Source organism: Alexandromys fortis, unplaced genomic scaffold, assembly GCF_014885135.2.
Source record: "Alexandromys fortis isolate MF-2015 unplaced genomic scaffold, M_Fortis_MF-2015_v1.1 scaffold_61, whole genome shotgun sequence".
In the NCBI taxonomy this organism is placed as follows: Eukaryota; Metazoa; Chordata; class Mammalia; order Rodentia; family Cricetidae; genus Alexandromys; species Alexandromys fortis.
Genome location: NW_026067962.1, coordinates 1,965,412 through 1,986,390, shown reverse-complemented (window position 1 = coordinate 1,986,390; position 20,979 = coordinate 1,965,412). Strand labels below are relative to the sequence as shown.

Below are 20,979 nucleotides of genomic sequence, written 5' to 3'. Positions count from 1 at the left end.
AATCTCTGTCTTTGCCACAGTGGGGCTACAAGCACACTACTAAGCTGGGATTTTTATGTGGGTGCTTGGGATCAAACCCAGGTCCCCACTGTTAACACTTTACTCATGGGATTATCTTCCCAACCCCTGGGTGAACATATAACTATAAAGTTACTATTACATTTTTTCAATTTCTACCTTTTAACTGGGACAAACTTATAGATCTATGTTCTAATTGTGTGTTTATTTCCTCTACCTCCTATTTCTTATGAAGGGAGTGAGCAGTAAATAGACATACTGATTCATAGACACATCAACATCTACAGTTATACTTATGATTTAGTAGCATAACAATATTAACAAGAATTAGTATAAAAATATTTATGCCATTTATAATTGTCATGCTTCTTAAATAATACATGTTAAAGTAGTCTTTAAAATATGGGAGAAATTTAAATGTAAAAGAAAAGTATAATGAACTCCCCTATATTTTCCATCTTCAAAGGCTGACTAAGTAACTGTAAGTCCTTGCTTTATACATGTACCCAGTTCTCCTCACTATGTTAAAATATGCATATGCAGTTGCAAATGTCCACCATGCCACCATACAGCAAACTTACATTTATTGAGAGACTAAGTATAGTATCACTGTTGAACTACTTTCATTTGTGAGAAATCCTCCTTAGGAACATACTTCTAATGGAATTCTATATAGTTTTCCTGTGCTTCTATGAGACACAATTAATTCATAATTCCATCAGAATTTTGTCAAAACAAAGGAGATACTTTCACTTTTCTGAAACAAAAATAATGCGTCTTTTCTATATAGTAATAATCTAGACAGTGGAGCTTGTTGAAACTCATTTATGCTTCAAAAATACCTTTTTATAGATTTATATAATAAAACCCTTGGACTGCTCTCTATAAACTTGGTCTCTCAGCTGGTTCTTCTTGTTAGCTGATGCAGCTTTGAGTACAGGAAAGCAAGGCTCAGGAGTTCTGTCCTCAGCTTCCTAGTTCAACGGAGACTTCATTCTCACTATCAGTGGGGAAGCTACTTCATCTCACCCAAAGCATTAAGGGCTTCTTAGGTGCCAAAGGATGATCTTGAGTTTCTATCAAAGTTCATACTCTGTTTCAAAACAGAAAAATTCTGTTAGATAGGGGACCACATAGGAGTTAACAAATGGACTTTTCATTTCTTTTACATTTCATTTTGTTACAAAATCCTACAAAAGAAACTGATATATCAAGTCAAGTCATATAAACACAATGCAATCCCTAGAGGAGCCTAATAAAGGAGATACTGTGAAAGCAAGAAACTGTTCTCATGCATCAGAGCATTTAACGACTTGTGAAATATATTAGATATTTTTAAACAAATTGTGATTTTCTTTTTTTGGTGGCTCAAAGACTAATAAATGATTTTATAAACAGAAAGGGGGTCTTTGGGTCTCCTTCAACAGAATTATATTTAAACTATTTGTCCTGATGTTGTATAATTTTCAGCAAACATACATATTATTATTCATTTAATTTAGTGTGTTGTGTTGTGTGTGTGTGTGTGTGTGTGTGTGTGTGTGTGTGTGTGTAATTTAGAACCTGGTAGTGGATGTCTTCTTCAGTTGTTCTTTGCTTTAACTTCTGAGACAGGATCTCTCATTGGATCTAGAGTTGATCAGTTTGTTTAGGCTGGATGGCCAGTAATCTCAAGGATCCACTCTTCTCCCCTTTCCAGTCCAGAACTAGGGTTACAGACTGACTTTTCTCATGGGTGTTGGGTATTCAAATTTGGTTCCTCTTGGTGCACAACAAACATTCTATTAAGTGAGACATCTCCTAATATTTGCTCATATATTTTACTATTTGTAGGCAATCCTTCACTTACTTTTGAATGATGTTTAAATTTAAAATACATTTTTTTCATATAATATATTCTGAGTATAGTTTCTCCTCCTTCACTCCCTACTAGATCTTCCCCACTTTCATACCCACTTTCTCTTTATTGTTAGAAAACAAGCAGGCATCTAATAAGAATGAGAACAAATTAGGTCCAAACAAAGAGAAAAAAGGTGGTATGGCTTTTGAGGTAATTTATCCCCCACACATTTCTGACTTTTCTATTACATCATTTGATTTCCTTTCTCACCCATTGCTCCCGCCTTGAAACTTTCTATTCTGTCCTCTAAAATCAGAAAGTGTTCTTCATCCAAACACTACTTCTTTTATTTCATCCTCTAACTAATGTCTACTTTACTCTAGAAAGTGCTTTGTTTTTGGTAGTTTGAGTCAGTAACTGTTTCCCTTCCCAAAAGCTTCACACTTACAGGTAAACATCCTTTTTGTTTATCTGATGATTTAGAGCATGCTCTGTCCTCCTTCCCCCAAGTACCTCTCGTCGATTTTTCTCAGCAGAATGTATTTCCTTTGAACCTCCTATTTCCTCCAGGTTCAGCCTTGAGCCATTTACCGTCATTCTTTGCAGAGAATTTAGAGCTTGGGTCACTGACACACTCTCTAATATTCTTGAATTTTTTTTTAATTACTGAGGATCTAATTTGATACTTCTATAATTCCTCCACTATTTCCTTCCCAATAATATTGTACATATATACAAAAACATATATAATACTCATCTGTATACTTCTGTGCTTCCATTGAACAAACCTTAGCTAATTTCTAGTCAGAGGTTATATTCAGTTCATGATTTCAATATCAATTATCTTGTGCAAGAGCAATGCCATTACTTTCAGTTCATTATCAAATACGGACTTCTCAAATTCTTCAATACTTTTAGAACCTAATATCCTGAAATCTCACCAATTGACTTCTAAATTTTGTTTTCAGTATTATTATTAGTCATTTTATTCACTCTGTGTTTTGTAGACATTTACTGTACTGCACCTTGGCCCTTCAGATCTTCTCAGCACACTTATTCACTTGCACTCTGTCCCAGGAGCCCAACATAAGGGATCTTTCTCCTCTGGCATTTTAGTGGATCAAAATGTAAAGGAGTCCTTGAAGAACATTAGAAAGAGAAAGAAAACCCAAATCAGTATGCTATTTTCTAGTTTTCCTCTGCTACCCCTCTGGGCTGAAGATCTTCATTTTCCTAGTAAAACTTTCTCATGTGACTTTCTTATTTTGGTTCCAATTAATTATACAGAGCGTCCAGAAAACTCTTTCCCATCTACTTATTACATAATGGCCTGTAGGATTCTTTTCAGTATTTTCTCTGTTATCTCCCCTTTCTTCAGCACTGCATTTTGTTGTACTGTATTTCATTAGCCTGTATGCTGTATGCCAACTTTTATCCTTGCCTTGGTCATTCAATAATCTCAGCAACCTGAGTGGCTTCTAAGAGTATAGATCAAAGTTCCTTAACCAAATTTTGCAATTGCCAATTTTTGTTCAACTTACATTTCTCATCCTATCTTGGATTTTTGTTTTCTTACTCCTTTCCCATTCTTCCTACCCTCGCCCTTGCTGCACTTGAAAGGGGTACATGGAATGGTTTAGAGAAGGTAACGGAAGGAGAAAATAGTATGATTATATTTTCATCTTAATAAATAAAAATTCATAAAACAAAAAGGAGTCTGAACACTGGGTTGTTTCCCTTTGGATATTGATTTAATTCATTTTATTCTTATAATAATAAATTTATTGTCTCCTGATTGTTTCTGAAATACTCTTTTTTATATTTAATATTCATAGGCATACTACAATTGTTCTTGCATTAAAAAAGGATTGACAAATGCAGATTCTGACGGAGATCTTATTGATGCCATTCCTGGAAAATGTGATACCAAGTGTAACACATTACCTTTGTTTTTTGCTTTTTTCTTTTCTTCAATTGCTTTTTCTAGTTCAGCTAGTACACCAATAACCTTGATTATACTCCGGTAAGTATGTAATACTCATAATATTATACATTTGGTACTAAAGAATTATACATTTAGAAATAGTTCATATTGCTACAGCAAAAGATTTTCTATGTTTTAAGGTAGTAAATAAAGAGGAAAAATATTTATGTTGTTAAATTTTGTGTATAATTTTTCCTTATACTTGTTTATTTGCCTAACTTATATAGATGTTACATTTAGGTTCACTTTAACTTAGGTTACATATTTTTGGAATTGCAAAGATTACTCTCTAATATTATTTAGAATTATGTAGAAACTGTATCTATGCACTAGTAACAAAATATAGTTAATACAAATCATAGATTACATTCACTTTTTATAGCACAAATGAAGAATCCATAAATCGGAATTTTTTTAATTGTTGCATAAATGTGAGTATAAAATTGATTATTTGGAATGGGTCTTTGGCCTTAGTTCTACACTTATCATTCATGTGTTCTTCTAGAATATGTAAAGTCCACCTAACATTCATTTTTATTCTAGGAACAAAATAAAAGGACATTAAATTTATCTTTTCAAGTTAACAAGTATATTTGTGTCCTAAAAATCCTGTAAAAGATGACCAACAAAAGGGGAAAACAATAGCTCATTTCTGGCATCATCACAAATAGCTGTGGGGTAAAAGTAGAGACAGAAATATGTGGAATATCCTTTTTTCTGATAGAAAAATAGCAGGATGAAGAATAAGAAGGAACTAGAAGGAGGGAAAATAGGGGAGGGTATGATCAAAATATATGTATAATGAAATTCTCTAAAATGGATAATCATAATTTATGAGATATATGTTTTGTTTTTGTTTTATGTTGTAGTTTAAGTGTTTTGGTAGATAGGGTCTTCCTGTATAACCCCAGTTTTTCTCAATGCTTTTCTTTGTCTCTGCCTTTCTGGTACTGGGATTGCAGTCAAATGGTCATCTTGATAGGGTAGTTTGAAGATAGAAAGAAAAACGGAGTTAAATGGGAGAACTAGAGAAAAAAAGAATGTAAGTGTGTAATTGTGATATTTAGAGATATGATAGCCCATATTGAGGAAATATTTAGCTTTGTTAAAAGGGTGAAAAATGTCACTTTGTTGGAATATGGAGAAATCTTGGAACATATTCAGACTTCTCATTTGGGCCCACTAATGATAATTTTGTTAACAAAAATAAAATTCAAGGAAGAGTAAATATAAAAGAGCCCATACTTGAGCTGGCAAAATGCCTCACTGAGAATAGACATTTTCTACCATGTCTGAAGACCTGAGTTCAATCCCTTGAACTCACATGAGGGTAGAAAGAAAAAACACATCTTGAAACTTTTCCTCTGACCTCTGTAGCACCCCTCCCTCTTATTAGAAAATATTTCCTGTTTACAGATCAGTAGAGTTGATATTAGGGACATGATCATCCTACCAAATACAATCTACAATCTCATACGATCTCCATCAATGTATTCTATTGTCATTCTTCATAAGATGAGGGAAAACTCTAAAATTCACATGTAGATATGACAGATTACAAATAGCCAAAATATTGATGAACACAAAAGCATATGCTGGAGTTATATACACCTTTAAATTATGCAGCCAAGCCGTAGTGACAAAAACACTGTTATATTAGCATAAAGGCCAATAGGTATAGTAATGGAAGAGAATACAAGACCCTTACAGGATTCTGAGGAAGCACAGGCAGGTTCTTGGGTGTTACCAGAGGTGCTTTTACCTGTTGAGTTCTCCCTCTAGCCTCTATGTCTAAATTAGCATGCAGTTAGGCTGGAAACTCCGAGAAATCACTAAGCTTTCAACTTATTTTTTGTCTCACAAAGATGGTTTAAGTAAAGCATATGTAATATTTCTTACTAATTTTTCATGTCAGTATATTTTGTTTCAGAGAAAAATTCTGTCATGCTACATATAAGAAAACTCCCATGCTAAATGATGCAGAACACTGTTGTAGTTGAGCCTATTCCCAACAGTTCTACTTTGTATGAAAACCTTTGAACAAAAATTTTGCGCCTAAAATACAGAGGTTGTTTTTATCTCTAGTCAATCTACTTGTGAAATATATCTTATATTTATAGAATAATTGAATTGCTGGTGGGTAGTTGGTAATCATTACTTTTCTATTATAAGAATTTGATACAATGTATGCTTGACCAGGCCAATATGGGTAGAATTAAGGTGATATTTTTGAAATGCCATGAAATTCGGTGCCACATTTTTATAAATGAAACATTTTCTAAAGTGTTTAGTTTTAATTCAAGGAAATAAATAACAAAGGAGCCGTACAAAGTACTGATTTAACACATAACTCTGCACTGCTTTTCTTCTTCAACAAATATTTGATTTAATCAACAAGAAACACAGAGATCCTTCTGTCTAATTTTTCAACATTCTCATTCATAACTGTAAATATATACAATGGATTTTAGTTGTTTCTGACACTTGTTTTCATCTTTTCTTCTTCTCAACAAACCCGCAGTACCTTTAATGACTTCTCTCTGTGTGTGGCTTGCTAAATTAGAGTTTTTTGCATGAATGTAATTGAACTTCTCCTGCTTAAACTGATGCAAAGTAGGTTTTCATTTACTTTAAGGAGTGAAAATAATAAGGGTACAACATGAAAGAGGATAACTCAGAAATTAGGACTGTTAAAGGAAAGTGGAATAAAATGGCAACCAAATGTCAGTTGGCAAGGCATGGTGTTCACATCTTCACTCTAAGGGAGTGAGAGTGAAAATACCTGTAAGGAAGACACCTTTCTATAGCACTCAGTCACCCTGAGTAACTATGGGGAAGAATCCTGAAGAAAGGGATTTGACTTCACCTTTCTCCTTCATCCAAAGTACCATTTAGGTATAACCCAGTCAAAAGCCTGGAAGTTAAATGATGTTTACCAAAATAATTTTTGGAGTGTAGAATCCAAAATCTCCAGCAAACTAGAAAAATGTGAAGTGGACTTCACAAAGGTGTAACGGATTCTAAACAAAATTGGACCTACCAGCATGAGGAAAGATGAATTAAGAGGAAGAGAGTTAAGCCACTTCAGGAAGAGAAGGCTTAGGCAGATCTGATTCATGAAGTTCCTTCTCTTGGGAAGAATGATGAGCTTTGTAGACAGTGGGTTTAAATAATGGAGGAATGGAAAAATTTATACTTTATCTATATGGAAAATTGAACTTTTGTCAACTAGCTAAAGATTTGTATACTAAACTATGCAACATACATAATTATATATTATAATGTATAAATATATACTTTATAAATTCATGTTTATAATATATAGTCACAAATGACATAATATATAATATATATTTATATATAAAACATTAACCTAACATATAGGTAATATTGTTATTTGCTTTCAGAACTTTACCTAACAATTTAAAGTCCCTGGGCATGGGTGTGACCTATACAGCTCTGAGATTATTAGGTATGTATTTTCAGATATGCCTAATGTATCAATTTGTTCATATTTATATATAAATTTGTTTATATATATATTTAAAATTACAAATAAATAATAATGTAAAATAACACAAAACAAGTAAATAGGAGATTGCTTGGAAAAAGTTGGGAGCTGATTAAATTTAGAAAGAAAATGTGTGAAATAAAAGCCATCCTGTAAGTAAAATATACATTACTTATGTTAGGTCAGGCTAGAGCCATGAATTTGAACCTGAAGTTTCTTTTGTCATCTCACAAAAGTGACTTTGAGAGATTTTACAAAACATTCACATAATCACAGTAATTTTCTACTTCCTGTAAGCTTGTGAAGTCCCCAAATTAAATGTCTTCATCACCAATGATTCTCAATTTGATGCATCTATGAATTTATTTTTTTTCTTTTTTATTATTATTAAAAAATTCCACCTCCTCCCATTTCCCTACCCTCCCCCCACTTCCCCTCCCCCTCCTCCTCCAATCCAAAGAGCAGTCAGGGTTCCCTGCCCTATGGGAATTCCAAAGTCCTCCCCCCTCCATCCAGGTCTAGGAAGGTGAGCATGCAAACAGACTAGGCTCCCACAAAGCCAGTACATGCAGTAGGAACAAAACCCAGTGCAACTGTCCTTGGCTTCTCAGTCAACCCTCATTGTCCACCAGGTTTAGAGAGTCCGGTTTAATCACATGCTTCATCAGTCCCAGTTCAGCTGGCCTAGATGAGCTCCCATTAGATCAGCCCCACCGTCTCAGTGGGTGCACCCCTCGTGGTCCTGACTTCCTTGTTCATGTTCTCCCTCCCCTTGCTTCTCATTTGGACCTTGGGAGCTCAGTCCATTGCTCCAATGTGGGTCTCTGTCTCTATCTCCATCCATCGCCATATGAAGGATCTATGGTGATATGCAAGATATTCATCAGTATGGCTATAGGACAAGGCCATTTCAGGCTTCCTCTCCTCAGGTGTCCAAGGAACTAGCTGGGGACATCTCCTTGGACACCTGGGAACCCCTCTAGAGTCAAGTCTCTTGCCAATCTTAAAATGGCTCCCTTAGTTAAGATATATACTTCCCTGCTCCCATATCCACCCTTCCTCCATCCCAACACTCCCATTCTCCCAAGCTCTCCCCATCCTCCCCTTCTCACTTTTCTCTCCCCATCTCGCCTTACCTACACCCCAACCCCTGTCCCCAAGTTCCCAATTTTTGCCTGGCAATCTTGTCTACTTCCAATATCCAGGAGGATAACTATATGTTTTTCTTTAGGTTCACCTTCTTATTTAGCTTCTCTAGGATCACGAATTATAGGCTCAATGTCCTTTATTTATGGCTAGAATCCACTTATGAGTGAGTACATACCATATTTACGATTTTGGGTCTGGGTTACCTCACTCAGGATAGTGTTTTCTATTTCCATCCATTTGCATGCAAAATTCAAGATGTCATTGTTTTTACTGCTGAGTAGTACTCTAATGCATATATCTTCCAAACTTTCTTTATCCATTCTTCCATTGAGGGACATCTAGGTTGTTTCCAGGTTCTGGCTATTACAAATAATGCTGCTATGAACATAGTTGAACAAATGTTTTTGTAATATGATAGGGCATCTCTTGGGTATATTCCCAAGCGTGGTATTGCTGGATCCTGGTGTAGGTTAATCCTGAATGATAGCCTTTGTTGGAGAGGATGTAGAGTAAAGGGAACACTCATCCATTGCTGGTGGGAATGCAAACTTGTGCAACCACTTCTGAATTTAATGTCTATAAGAACAAATTGAATTTTCTGGGGCTTCTAATGTCATTCCAAATCCATGGTGGCATTTTTTTAACTGGCTTGATCTTTCACGGACCTGTGAAATATGAACTGTTGAAATAGGGAGTGGCGGGGCTGCGTCCCCAACACCCCGGCCGCCTGCTAGCTCATGCCCGAAATAACAACACACAAACTGTATTCATTTAAACACCGCTTGGCCCATGAATTCTAGCCCTTACAGGCTAATTCTCGCACCTGGACTAGTCCATTTCTAATGATGTGTGTAAGCACCCCAAGGTGCGCTTACCGGGAAGATTCTAACCTATGTCCATCTTGGTTCAGAGCTTCATCGCGTGTGCCTCAGAGAGCAGAGCTATCGGGAGAGCGGAGCATGGCGTCTCTGCTCCAGAGAGCAGAGCTGTCGGGTCTCTCCGGGAGCACAGCAGAGTCTGACCTCACTTCCTCTTCTTCCCAGAATTCTATTCTGTTTACTCCTCCCACCTATGCTTTAACCTATCAGGGCCAGCCAAGCAGTTTCTTTATTGCTCAATGACCTTCCTCCATCAATGAACAGCTATTATGAGTTCACGTATGCAATAGCTATGTTATGCCCAGAGGAAAGTAGTTTAAAACTCTCTTCTCCATCCTCTGGTTCTTATATTCCTTCACTCCCTTCTTCTATAATGTCCCCAGAGCCTCTGAAGAGAGGAGGGTCATAGAGATGTCACATTTGTGGCTAAACACTCATAGCCAAGTACTCTTAGCACTTTGAATAGTAACAAGTCTGCATTAATACCTGCTGCAATAGAAAGTGTAGACAAAAAATAAAAACCCAAAGATAGATATTGGGGTTCAGTTCGAAAACCAGAAAAGCAAAGCAGCCAAGCAACTAGAAAAGTCCTACCTCTACCAAGGGGGGGGGGCAGCCACGAACTAAATAGACTAAGGCTCTTTCTCTTCCCATTTTATATTTCTTCTCATGCTGGTGTTAAAGATGTGTGACTCCCAAAGACTTGGATTAAACATTTGATCCTCTACCACCGGGTGTAGCCCAAAGTGGCCTTAAACTCACAGAGATCATCTGACTCTGTCTCCCAAATCCTGGATTAAAGGTGTATGTCATCATTACTTGAGCTTTAATGGCTTTAGCTTTGCCTCTGGTCTTCAGACAAGATTTATTTATCAAAATACAAATAATATACCACTACATTTCTTTTTTGTGTCTAAAATAAAGAAGAAGTCTATAAATGATATAAGAAAAACTGATATGGGATGTCATTCTGTTTATATATTGCTTTTATTGGTTGATGAATAAAGCTTTTTTTTTTTTTTTTGACCAATGGCTTAGCAGAGTAAAGCTAGGCAGGATACAGAGAGAAAGTAAGCAGAGCCAGGGAGATGTTATGTAGCTGCTGAAGGAGACAGATGTCTGAAATCTTTCTGGTAAGCGACAGCCTCATGACAATACACAGATTAGTAGAAATGGGTTAATTTTAGATATAAGACTTAGCTAGGAATATGCCTAAGCTAATAGCCAAGCAGTGATATAATTAATATTTCTGTGTGATTATTTGGTTCTGGGTGGCTGAGAACAAAAGAGAAGTCTCCATTTATTATAAAAACTATATACAAGAAGTATAATAACTAAATACAATATATACAGGTAACAAATACATTAAGAATATCTAGTCAATTTGGATTTGACAAACTCAGAGAAAATACTCCACATGTATCTCATCTTGGTGAATCCAAATTTTTGTACCTAATTTACTTTCTACAACAACTTGCATTATTAACAAAACTATCTTTTGATATCTCTCAACCTTATTACTTTACATTTCTTTAGTGAATTTCTTTTCTGGGTCTCATAAATGAGGGAGACTATAACTATTTTGTCTTCAACTACCTCAGAGACCCAAGAAGGAAATAATATTAACTGAGTAAGCAGGAAATGCAAGCAAGTGACTTCCAAAAAGTGGGAGAAGTGACAGAAACAGCTGTCTACCTGAATAGTTACCAAAGTTCCTCTGTAGTGTTGAGGCATCTGTCTTTGGCCTAGAGGTCTAGCATGTCTGATAGACTTTTCTTTGAAGCAAGACATACTGAAGAGCTGTCTCTTCTTGTCTTGACAATGTTTGTCAATCATTTTTTTGTGTCTTATTTGTCCAATTAATACAGCATACTGTCAGCAGTCAAGGCAAGGGCATTTTCTTGCTCAACAACTTCTTTTTTGCCACAGAGAAAGTAAACTCTACATGGATTTTCTTTGATACCCATTATCACCTCTGAAGTAGATTGGTACTACCAGGAGCAGACATGCCTCACTGTCATAAAAACGAACCTAGGTTATTCAATCATCTTAAATGTCATATTTGTTTGATCTCTGAAATGTTTAAAGATGACCTTCTATCTAAAATGTATCTTTGTTTGACCTTGAAAACATACCAGTGTGGCTACAAGTTCAATTATACTAGGTAATTAACTATTAACCTAAATTTCCTTATTATCCTAAACAGTTGGTAATGAGAATTTTTTAAGGAGTAGAAATTTGCATTACATTGTTAAATGAGTTATACAGGTAAAATACCATTAGCAGGAGTAGAAATGTATATATAGTTTGTTCAAAAATTAATCTCAATATACAAAATTATATACAGTATAAAATTTCCAATCCAACATAAAACATTTAAAGGTAATAGTTTCTTCTTAAAAGTATATTTAATAATCTACATTTTTATCTTATTGTATTTACATCCTCCCTTTTTTATTTCAGAGAAGATTCAATAATCTACTTTTTTATCCTACCATACCCCCCTCTTTTTCTTTTCAAAGCAAGATCCTTGAATCTAATTTCCTTTGTTTAGCTTTGTTCCAGACCATTACCAATAATAACTTGCACCTAATCCCCTAAACAATAACAAATACCCATAATCCATGAACAGCCAGAAACCACCCACCCCACCTCTTGGGAATATGGGCATCAGATTTCTAAATTTACTTTGTGCTTTCTGGGGTTGACAGTATCTTTAGGGGCTCCTGAAAAGAAAAATTTGGGTTAATTTTCCAATCCTGGGAGAGGTAGCTGTATCATGTTTTGTCCAGTCCATAATGGGAAAGTGTAGGGCTTCTTGTTTCAATTCCTGACTAGAGTAGTCTGTTAGGTTGGATAACTTCAGCTAGCCACCATAAAATAGTTCTGAGCAGTCCAAAACTGATCCTCAGATGATATTTTTCTATTTTAGTTGTGTTAGCATAGTCCAGGAGGCATCATCATTGTGGGGTCCCATCCTTTGAAGTCTTATAGGCATGCTCGTGGTGCACTGTAGAAAACTATTAGACACTCAAACCCAAACCCGAAATCATATACAGAAAGGTAGATGAAATATTTTTCCAGAATTAGCTAGTATTCTATATCACTGTTAAAATCATGAAACAGAGTTTAAATATATATAATATAATATAATATAATATAATATAATATAATATAACAATATAATATAATATAATAATATAATATAATATAATAATATAATATAATATATACTAATCTCATAAATCTTTTTATTATTATTTTTATTGCTTTATAAATAATACCATTCAAAATTTCCACCTCCTCTTCTCCTTCCATTTCCCTCCTGCTCCCCCACTAACCTTTCCCCTCCCCCTCCAGTCCTAAGAGAGGGCAGGGTTCTTTGCCCTGTGGGAAGTCTAAGGCCCTCCCCTCTCCATCCAGGCTTAAGCATCCAAACAGACTAGGATCCCAAAAAGCCACTACATGCAGTAGAATCAAATCCCAGTGCCATTATCATTGGCGTCTCAGTCAGCCCCCATTGTCAGCCACATTTAGAGAGTCCAGTTTGATCACATGCTTGTTCAGTCCCAGTCTAGCTGGCCTTGGTGTGCTCCCATTAGATCAGTCACACTGTCTTAGTGGGTGGACCAACCCTTCATGGTCCTGACTTCCCAGCTCATCTTCTCCCTCCTTCTGCTCTTCAACTGGACCTTGGGATCTCAGTCCAGTGCTCTGATGTGGGTCTCTGTCTCTATCTCCATCCATCGCCGGACAAAGGTTCTATGGTGATAGTCAAGATATTCATCAGTGTGGCTATGGGACAAGGCTAGTTCAAGTACCTTCTCTTCTACTGCCCAAGGACCTAGCTGGTGTCATTCCTGTGAACACCTGGGAACCCCTCTAAAGCCAAGTCTCTTGCCAACCCTAAAAATCTTATACCTTAAGAAAAGCTGTCAAAAGTTCAAAATAAAGCCAAAAGATTATGAGTTTAGTAACAATAAAATAGTTTTTTATATATTTGTTTTTCTTATGTCCCATATAAGGTGGGTCTTCTGACAAAGAAAGAGATTTTGGATTTCACTTTAATAAGCCTGTTTGGGTTTAGAGAAGGGGAAAGCCACACTCCAACTCCGAAGCCAACTTTAATCATTAACTATTCTAAGACTACAAAAAGACTACAATTAAGAGTTCAGTCTCAATTTTCCTTTTAAAATTAACTCAGAGACCTTTTCCACATAAGTTTTTATTTTTTTTTACCTAGTTAATGTGGTAAAATGATCCATTCTAAGGTCATATCTTCCCTCTGCATTAACATTACTGCAGGGGAATGTTTGGAGTATATGTCCAGAATGCAGTTAAGTTCAGATCCAAATAATCCACATGTATCTTCTGTAATTTTTTCAATCAAAATAAATTCTTTCTCAACTTTAGCTGATAATTTCCTGGAGCTATTTAAGTTATTACCACCATCTAAGGTTTTGTTTAAATGAATCAGTTCATTGGGTTTTATCCCAGTTGTGGGCCATTGCTAGGAAATGTCTCCTAGCAATCTTTGAAAGTCATTAAGAGTTTGCAATTGATCTCTTCTAATTTGAACCTCTTGGGGTCTAATTTTTTGTAACTCTATATTATTACTTAAATAATTAATAGAATCTCCTCTTTGTATTTTTCCAGGAACAATTTGTAATCACCAACAAGGCAAAATTTTCTTCTTCAAACATTCTTTCTAAAGCAACTACATTTGAATAAGATAGAAAAATGTCATCTGAGTAATGGCAAACTATAGATTCAGGAAATGGCATTTGTATCATATCCAATGGCTGACTTACAAAATACTGGCACAGGGTGGGGCTATTTAACATTCCCTGTGGTAGAATCTTCTATTGTTCTCTTTTAGCAGGCTAAGAACTATTATAAATAGACACTATGAAAGCAAGTTTTTCTCTGTCTTTTTCTTGTAAAGATAAAGTGAAGAAATTATCTTTTAAGTCAATAACTATAAGAGGCCATTCTTTAGGTAATAGAGAAGTGAAAGGAGTGCCAGACTGTAGAGACTCCATTGGCTGAGTCACTTTATTAACAACTCTTAAATCTGTTACTCTTCTTCATTTTCCAGATTGCTTTTTAACAACAAATACAGAAGTATTTGAGAGGCTGGTTTATTCTTCATTATGTGGAGCATATAGATGCTCCTGTACCAGCTGTTCTAAGGCATGCAGTCTCTCTATTGTTAAAGGTCACTGCTTAGCTCAGGCAGGTTGGTCTGTCAACCATATTTAAAGGTAGATCTGTTGGTACCTTTGAAATATCAGGAACTGTGGTGCCCTCTTCCTGTACAACCTTAATTGTTGGTGAATGTTCTTTATAAAATCTTCTAATATTTTTCCCTGAAATATATGCTAATCTATCGTTTGTTTCTAAGATTGGGGAAATGTTAATCTGAGTAGTCCTTTGTTGTAACAAATCACATCAACACAAATTCATTGCTATCTTAGTTACATATGGTTTTAATATTCCTCTCTGTTCTTCTGGCCCTGTACATTCAACTAATCTTGTGCTCTGTTTTACCTGAGATAAAGTTCTAATCCCTAAAAATGTAACGTTATGTAATGAAGAAGACAATTCATATGGCAAGATTCTAATGAAATTATTGTTACATCCACACCCATGTCTATTGGACCTTCAATGACAATGCCATTTGTTCATATTTTTAATTTGGGTCTTTATTCATTTATAGAAGTTTGCCAAAATACTTGGGTTATGGTTTGTTGAATTTTTGTTCTCTCTTCTATACATCTGTTATCCAGAGCAGTATGGTTTCTTATAACAGGTATTAACTTCTTTAATTGCTCTGAGAAGGAGTTTTCTCTATGATGGCAGGAAATGAATGAAACGGATTTGGCATAAGGGCCAAATTTGGCATAAGAGTCTGTGAGAGACTCCTTGCAGAATTTTCTGATGGAAAACTATCACTAAGAATATTCCTCCTTGACCTTCATTTATTAGTCCAATGACTGCCACATAATCCAGGAGGGAGGAGCATTCTGAATAGCTTATTCTTAGCAAAATAAAAACATTGTTTCTAGGAGCAACTTGCCTATAATCCCTTTTAAAGTGACATTATTTGCCACAATTATGTTTGACATTTCCTCAAAACTCTGAAAATCACTTCTCCTATCCATGTATCATCATGCTCTTGAGATTCTATATTAACTGTATCTCAGATTCATTCATCCAAAGTGCTGACCTTGCCTTTAATGACCTAATTACTCTCTTTCATAGAAAATTGGCATTCTCAAAAGCCAGAGATTCAATTATTATTTGTTAGTTTCTGAATTTGGTGTCATTCTATTTACTGCTAAAGTCAATCTTTGTAAGAAATCCAAGTATTTTTTGGCCCCTGTAGAACTTTAATAAATTAATCAATTTTCTTTTCTATTTCTCCAATTCTGTGCCAAGTGTTCAAAGCTGATGCTTGGTATAAATCCAGTGTGTGGTCATCATATACAGCCCTCCTTTCTATAGTAACATAGTCTCTTCAAGAAATTGACCTTGGAAGATTTCCATACCTCTAAGTTTAATCCATTGTTCAACAATCTTGGCCTCTACTCTGAAGCAAGTACTCCATTGTAACTCTAAAACTCCATTAACCAAATCTTTCCAGTCGTTAGAAATAATTGTGTATCAAACTGACTATGAGTTTAACATTTACTTCAGAAAAGTTGAATGCATGCCATAGGGAACTTTTGCTTCCTTGAATCTCTTTAAATATAAAATGGCACAGGAATCCAGTTAGCTACAACAAAGCCTCTGCCATTTGGCAATTCCAGTAAGGTTACTAGATATATTAAGATTGATTGTCTGAAAATCTTAGGCTGTTCATCTTTGTTCTTATAATGTGAAGTTGAAATTGGCTCTCCATTACATTCTTCTGCCTGGATTTGGAACTGTGATCTATTTTTTTTTAGCTTTTTTAAGGCCTGCATCTTAGAACTCAGATTAATCAACATTTTTAGTGAAAAGACAAAAATCATAATTTAGATAAAATTTACAATTGACATTACATAAATCCTATCGAAATTAGATATCCTCTCATTTAATTGTTCCATTTTCAAACTGTCTAGGATATCATCATATAGAGATCCGAATCTCTCCATTATAATGTTTTTTGCCATTTTAATGTTAGAGAACACTCCATTTTTAACTAATTCTTCCCTTTAATAATTTTCAATCATCTTAACAAATCTATCAATGATGTTGATTAAGATGTAAGACTGATTGCTGCTGTATAGAATAGGGTTTCAAGGCAGTCCTTGGCATCAGCCCAAGAAAGGGGTTCAGGGGGAGTCTTCAATCCGAGAGAGAGAGAGAGAGAGAGAGAGAGAGAGAGAGAGAGAGAGAGAGAAAACACAATGCAATGAAACAGTCAGCTAAGGCTAGAGACCCACATTCAGCTTCAATGGGATACCCATGTGCAGTTCCAGCCTATGTTGATGGCTAAAAAGACTCAGGCAAATTGTTTTTTCTTGAATTCATACCCCAAATATTGGGAGACAATTGTAGCATGAATGATAAAAACCCAGAGATAGATATTGGGGCTCAACCTGAAAACCAGAAAAGCCAAGCAGCCTAGCTTCTAGAGAAGCCTAACCTTTACCAAGGCTGGTGACTGCAGATTGAATAGATGAGAACTCTCTTTCCTCCCATTTTATATTTCCTCCAGTGCTGGGATTAAAAGGTGTGTGACTCCCTAAGACTGGGTTTAAATGTATAAGCCATCATGACCTGGATTTGTTTCTACATTGATTTTGTGCAGCCCAAGGTGGCCTTGACTTAACAAAGATTCATGTGATTCTGATTCTGTCACCCAAATCCTGGCATTAAAGTGTGTGTCACTATTACCTGACCTCTACTGGCTTTAGCTTTGCCTTCGTTCTTCAGGCAAGATTTACTTATCAAAATACAAATAATAAACTACTACAAGGAAGCTTCCCTGCTGCAAATCAAAAACATCAAAAGTCTATAGAAATAAATGGTACTTGGAATGCAATTTTCCAATATGATCATTTAGAAAAACAACAATATTTTCTTTTCTTGGTTGTATAATTTCTATACATGCAGGGATCAGGATATTGATTGTCAGGGTCAATGAGACAATTGATAAAAATATTTCAGTATTTTAAATAATATGTTTAGAGGATTGTGTGTGTGTGTGTGTGTGTGCATGAGTGTGGTGTTTGTGAGAGAGAGTGTGTAGAAATTATTCTAGTCCTGGTCAATATTGTGTTTATAAACATTTATTTCATCATTGACTATTTTATAGGATCCATCCCTGGACCACTATTTTTTCGATTAACAGCAAGTAGTTCTTGTATTTACTGGGATGTTAGTAAATGTGGAAGTACAGGTCGTTGTTGGATCTACAGTAAGACAAAAATGGTCTTCATATTGTTGGGACTATGTAAGTAATGTGAATTATACATATTTAAGTAAATAAAATTAATTGTAGTATTTGCAACTACTTATAACAAGGAAATAGTTACCATGAGTAAATACTTTGATAATTTGATAATTAAAGGCTTATACAATTGTGTAGGAAGTATTTTATAAACCAATACTACAGAATTTATATGAATACTTGTTTTGCGAAGTGGGCTACAGTTTTGTATCATTCCTTAAAAAGGAATGATAATTGGTATAACTTCAGTTTGTTAACTAATTTTTCCTGTGCATGTATATAATAAAATTGGTTTCCCTCATGGATTTTTCAACTTTACAGTATTAAATATTAGATAAATCTGAATTGAAATATAGTTGTAAATAGCATCTTCAAAATATTGTTATCTCTCTGAAGACTAAACTTGATCACTTTACTGCTGTGGAACAGTCTTTGTACACTATAAATATGTGTTACATATTTACATATTAGAGAGCTGACTGACCAATAAATGGACAGGTAGAAATTAGGTGGGACTTGCAGACAAAAAGAGATTGTAAAGAGGGAGGAGGAAAGAGTCTCAGGAGTTGTAACGAAACATGGAAAGAAGCAAGATAAACTTGCTCCATTGAAAAAAGTTGCTGCCACCTGGAACAGTATAAATAAAAAAAATACAGGTTAATTTAAAATGTAGAGCTAGTTAGTAATACACTTGAGCTATTGGCAAGATGGACGTAGGCTAGAATCCTTTTCGGTAAGCTACTGCCTCAGGGTGCTACACAGATTATTAGAAATGGGTTAGTCAAGATGTGAGAGTTAGCCAAGAAGAGGCTAGATATAATGGGCCAGGCAGTGTTTAAAAGAATACAGTTTCTGTGCTATTATTTCGGGAAATAAGCTAGCTGGGAGGCCAGGAGCCGTGTGGCAGGAATGCAGCCCCGCAGCTCATTCAACACGTATGGATATTTGAAAACTGGCTGGCAGGACAGAAAAGTCTACCTCCATTTCTCCTTTTTTGGTAATACTAGATAAATTATGTCATTTTTTTTTGTTACTGAGATTTTCACAAAATTACTCAATATCTTTTTTTTTCCCAAAATAAATTTCCACATGTCATTTCCTTGGGAAAAAAGTTTGGGTTTGTTAAATAAACACAAAGCAGAAAAACTGATCAGGATGCAGGACAAAGATACGAGCTCTCAAACCTTCCTTGTCCCTAGTAATATGTTTTTCATTCAGACTACTCTGCCTCCACAAACCGTCCCAACAACCAAGAACCAAGTATTTTTATCCCTGAGCCTATTGGCTCAAACTACCATATTCTGCTCACTGGCCCTCGTAAGCTAATGGTGGCATCATAATGCAAAATGCATTTAGTCTCAGCACTGCTTAAAGAACCAGTCTCTGGAGAATCAAGAAAATCCCTTAATTGTAACCCCACATAAAGTCAAAAGGCCAATTACAGACATCCAATATTTAAAGGTGCATTATACACATTATACACATTACCTTTCCAAACCAGGGGAATAGGGACATACTGAAGATGCCCAAAGTATGATCAAAACACAGGAGTAAAAGCATGTAACCGGGCCAAGTGTCAGGGGATTTAGATGGCTACACCACTTCAGCTTTGCAATACACCTTCCTACTTCCAGTTTGTTGTACTCTCTGGTAGATATTTCACTGTTTTGATATCTCCAAAATCTTGTTGCCTGCCCTGCTACCTCAGATTCACTTTCACAGCTTCATAGAATGGTCTCTCATGGCCTCTTGTCTTCTTAGACTCTTCCTGTTGAAGGGACTGCCCTGCCAAGTGTTGGCTGGCCTTAGCAGCACACTGAAACTTGGAAGGAGGAATTTACAACCTCACCGCTTACTTTTACATCTTTCACATTCCTATAATACCTTGTAAATAACAGTTCAGATTTGGTTTCCAGTTTTCCAGGGACCATGACAGCCTGGAGTCACATTTGTAGTAACTTTTGTTAACTTCCTCAGAACAGAAAACCCTCAGGCTTTCTTCTTCTTCTTCTTCTTCTTCTTCTTCTTCTTCTTCTTCTTCTTCTTCTTCTTCTTATTATTATTATTATTATTATTATTATTATTATTATTATTATTATTACTATTATTATTGAAAAAAAATTACAAATCAAAAGATTACATGGGTGCCTTTAGGGTATCTTTTCCTTTATTCCAGTGCAGAAGTCTCTCCTTATTAATGCTAAGCTCCTTAATAATTACAACCACCCTTCCAGCCTCTATTAGAAACACTAAACTTGATAGGAGTCCTTTTCTCTTGAAACTGTACATTTCTATTTCTTCCATCTCACTTCTTTTTTGCTGAAGACCTATATAAGACGAGACATAACACCAAGCCTCTGGTACAAAGATATGCTGTTTTGAAATATCCTCCACCAATGAAACTAGTCTATATATTTTAATTCGGTTTTAGTCAAGTTCTTGGAACACAGGCAGAAGATAGACAAATGCTGTACCAAAACATCATAGGAATGACTGCTAGACCAGTTGTCTTTACTCCCCTCTGGATCTTCTTGAATTGTGCCTCCATTGTCCAGATTTCCCTCAGCACTATTGTTCTCCAGGATCCTATTTGAACAACTCATGAAGTTCGACTTACAGAATTCAATTACTTTTCTATTCCACAGTTCCAAAATTTTCTACATTTCTCCCAAAACCAACATAGTCAAGTTCTTCATAACAATAACCTTCCCACTTTTATCAAGTTCTTAATTAGTTGTTTTTCTGTTGCTGTAATAAGGTATAGTGACTAAAAGTAACTTATTACAGGGTTTGTTTTGATGTATGCATCCAGAGTGATGAATCAGTCACAGTGGGAAGGCTTGCCAGCAAATGGCAGACATGACGGCAGGTGCAGGGAGCTAAGGGATCGCATCTTCAATGGTAAACATGAAATAGAGAAAATAAGGTAAATTAGGATAAGGCTATGAATTCCCAAAGCCTATTCCTAATAAAGAAGTCCTCCAGCAAAGCCACTTCCCCTAGCAGGGTCATCAACTGGGGATCAGTGTCCAGATACCTGAGACTATGGAAGAAATTCTCATTCAAGCCACTACAGTGAGTTACTTTTATTTTTATTTATTTTTTTTATTGAGAATAAGAAAAAAGAAGTTTCCGCCTCCTCCCAGCCTCCCATTTCCC

The 20,979-nt window shown here is 35.6% G+C and overlaps 1 protein-coding gene across 1 annotated transcript in view; it reads left to right on the top strand.

Annotated features, from left to right (window-relative positions):
• The window catches only part of Slco6a1 (solute carrier organic anion transporter family member 6A1), a 54,427-nt gene extending 36,572 nt beyond the window's left edge, over positions 1 to 17,855 (top strand). The window contains 3 exon segments of the mRNA XM_050153505.1: positions 3,694 to 3,881; positions 7,250 to 7,314; positions 17,686 to 17,855. Coding sequence (XP_050009462.1) covers positions 3,694 to 3,881; positions 7,250 to 7,314; positions 17,686 to 17,855 — 423 coding nt within the window.
• The last annotated feature ends 3,124 nt before the right edge of the window (positions 17,856 to 20,979 follow it).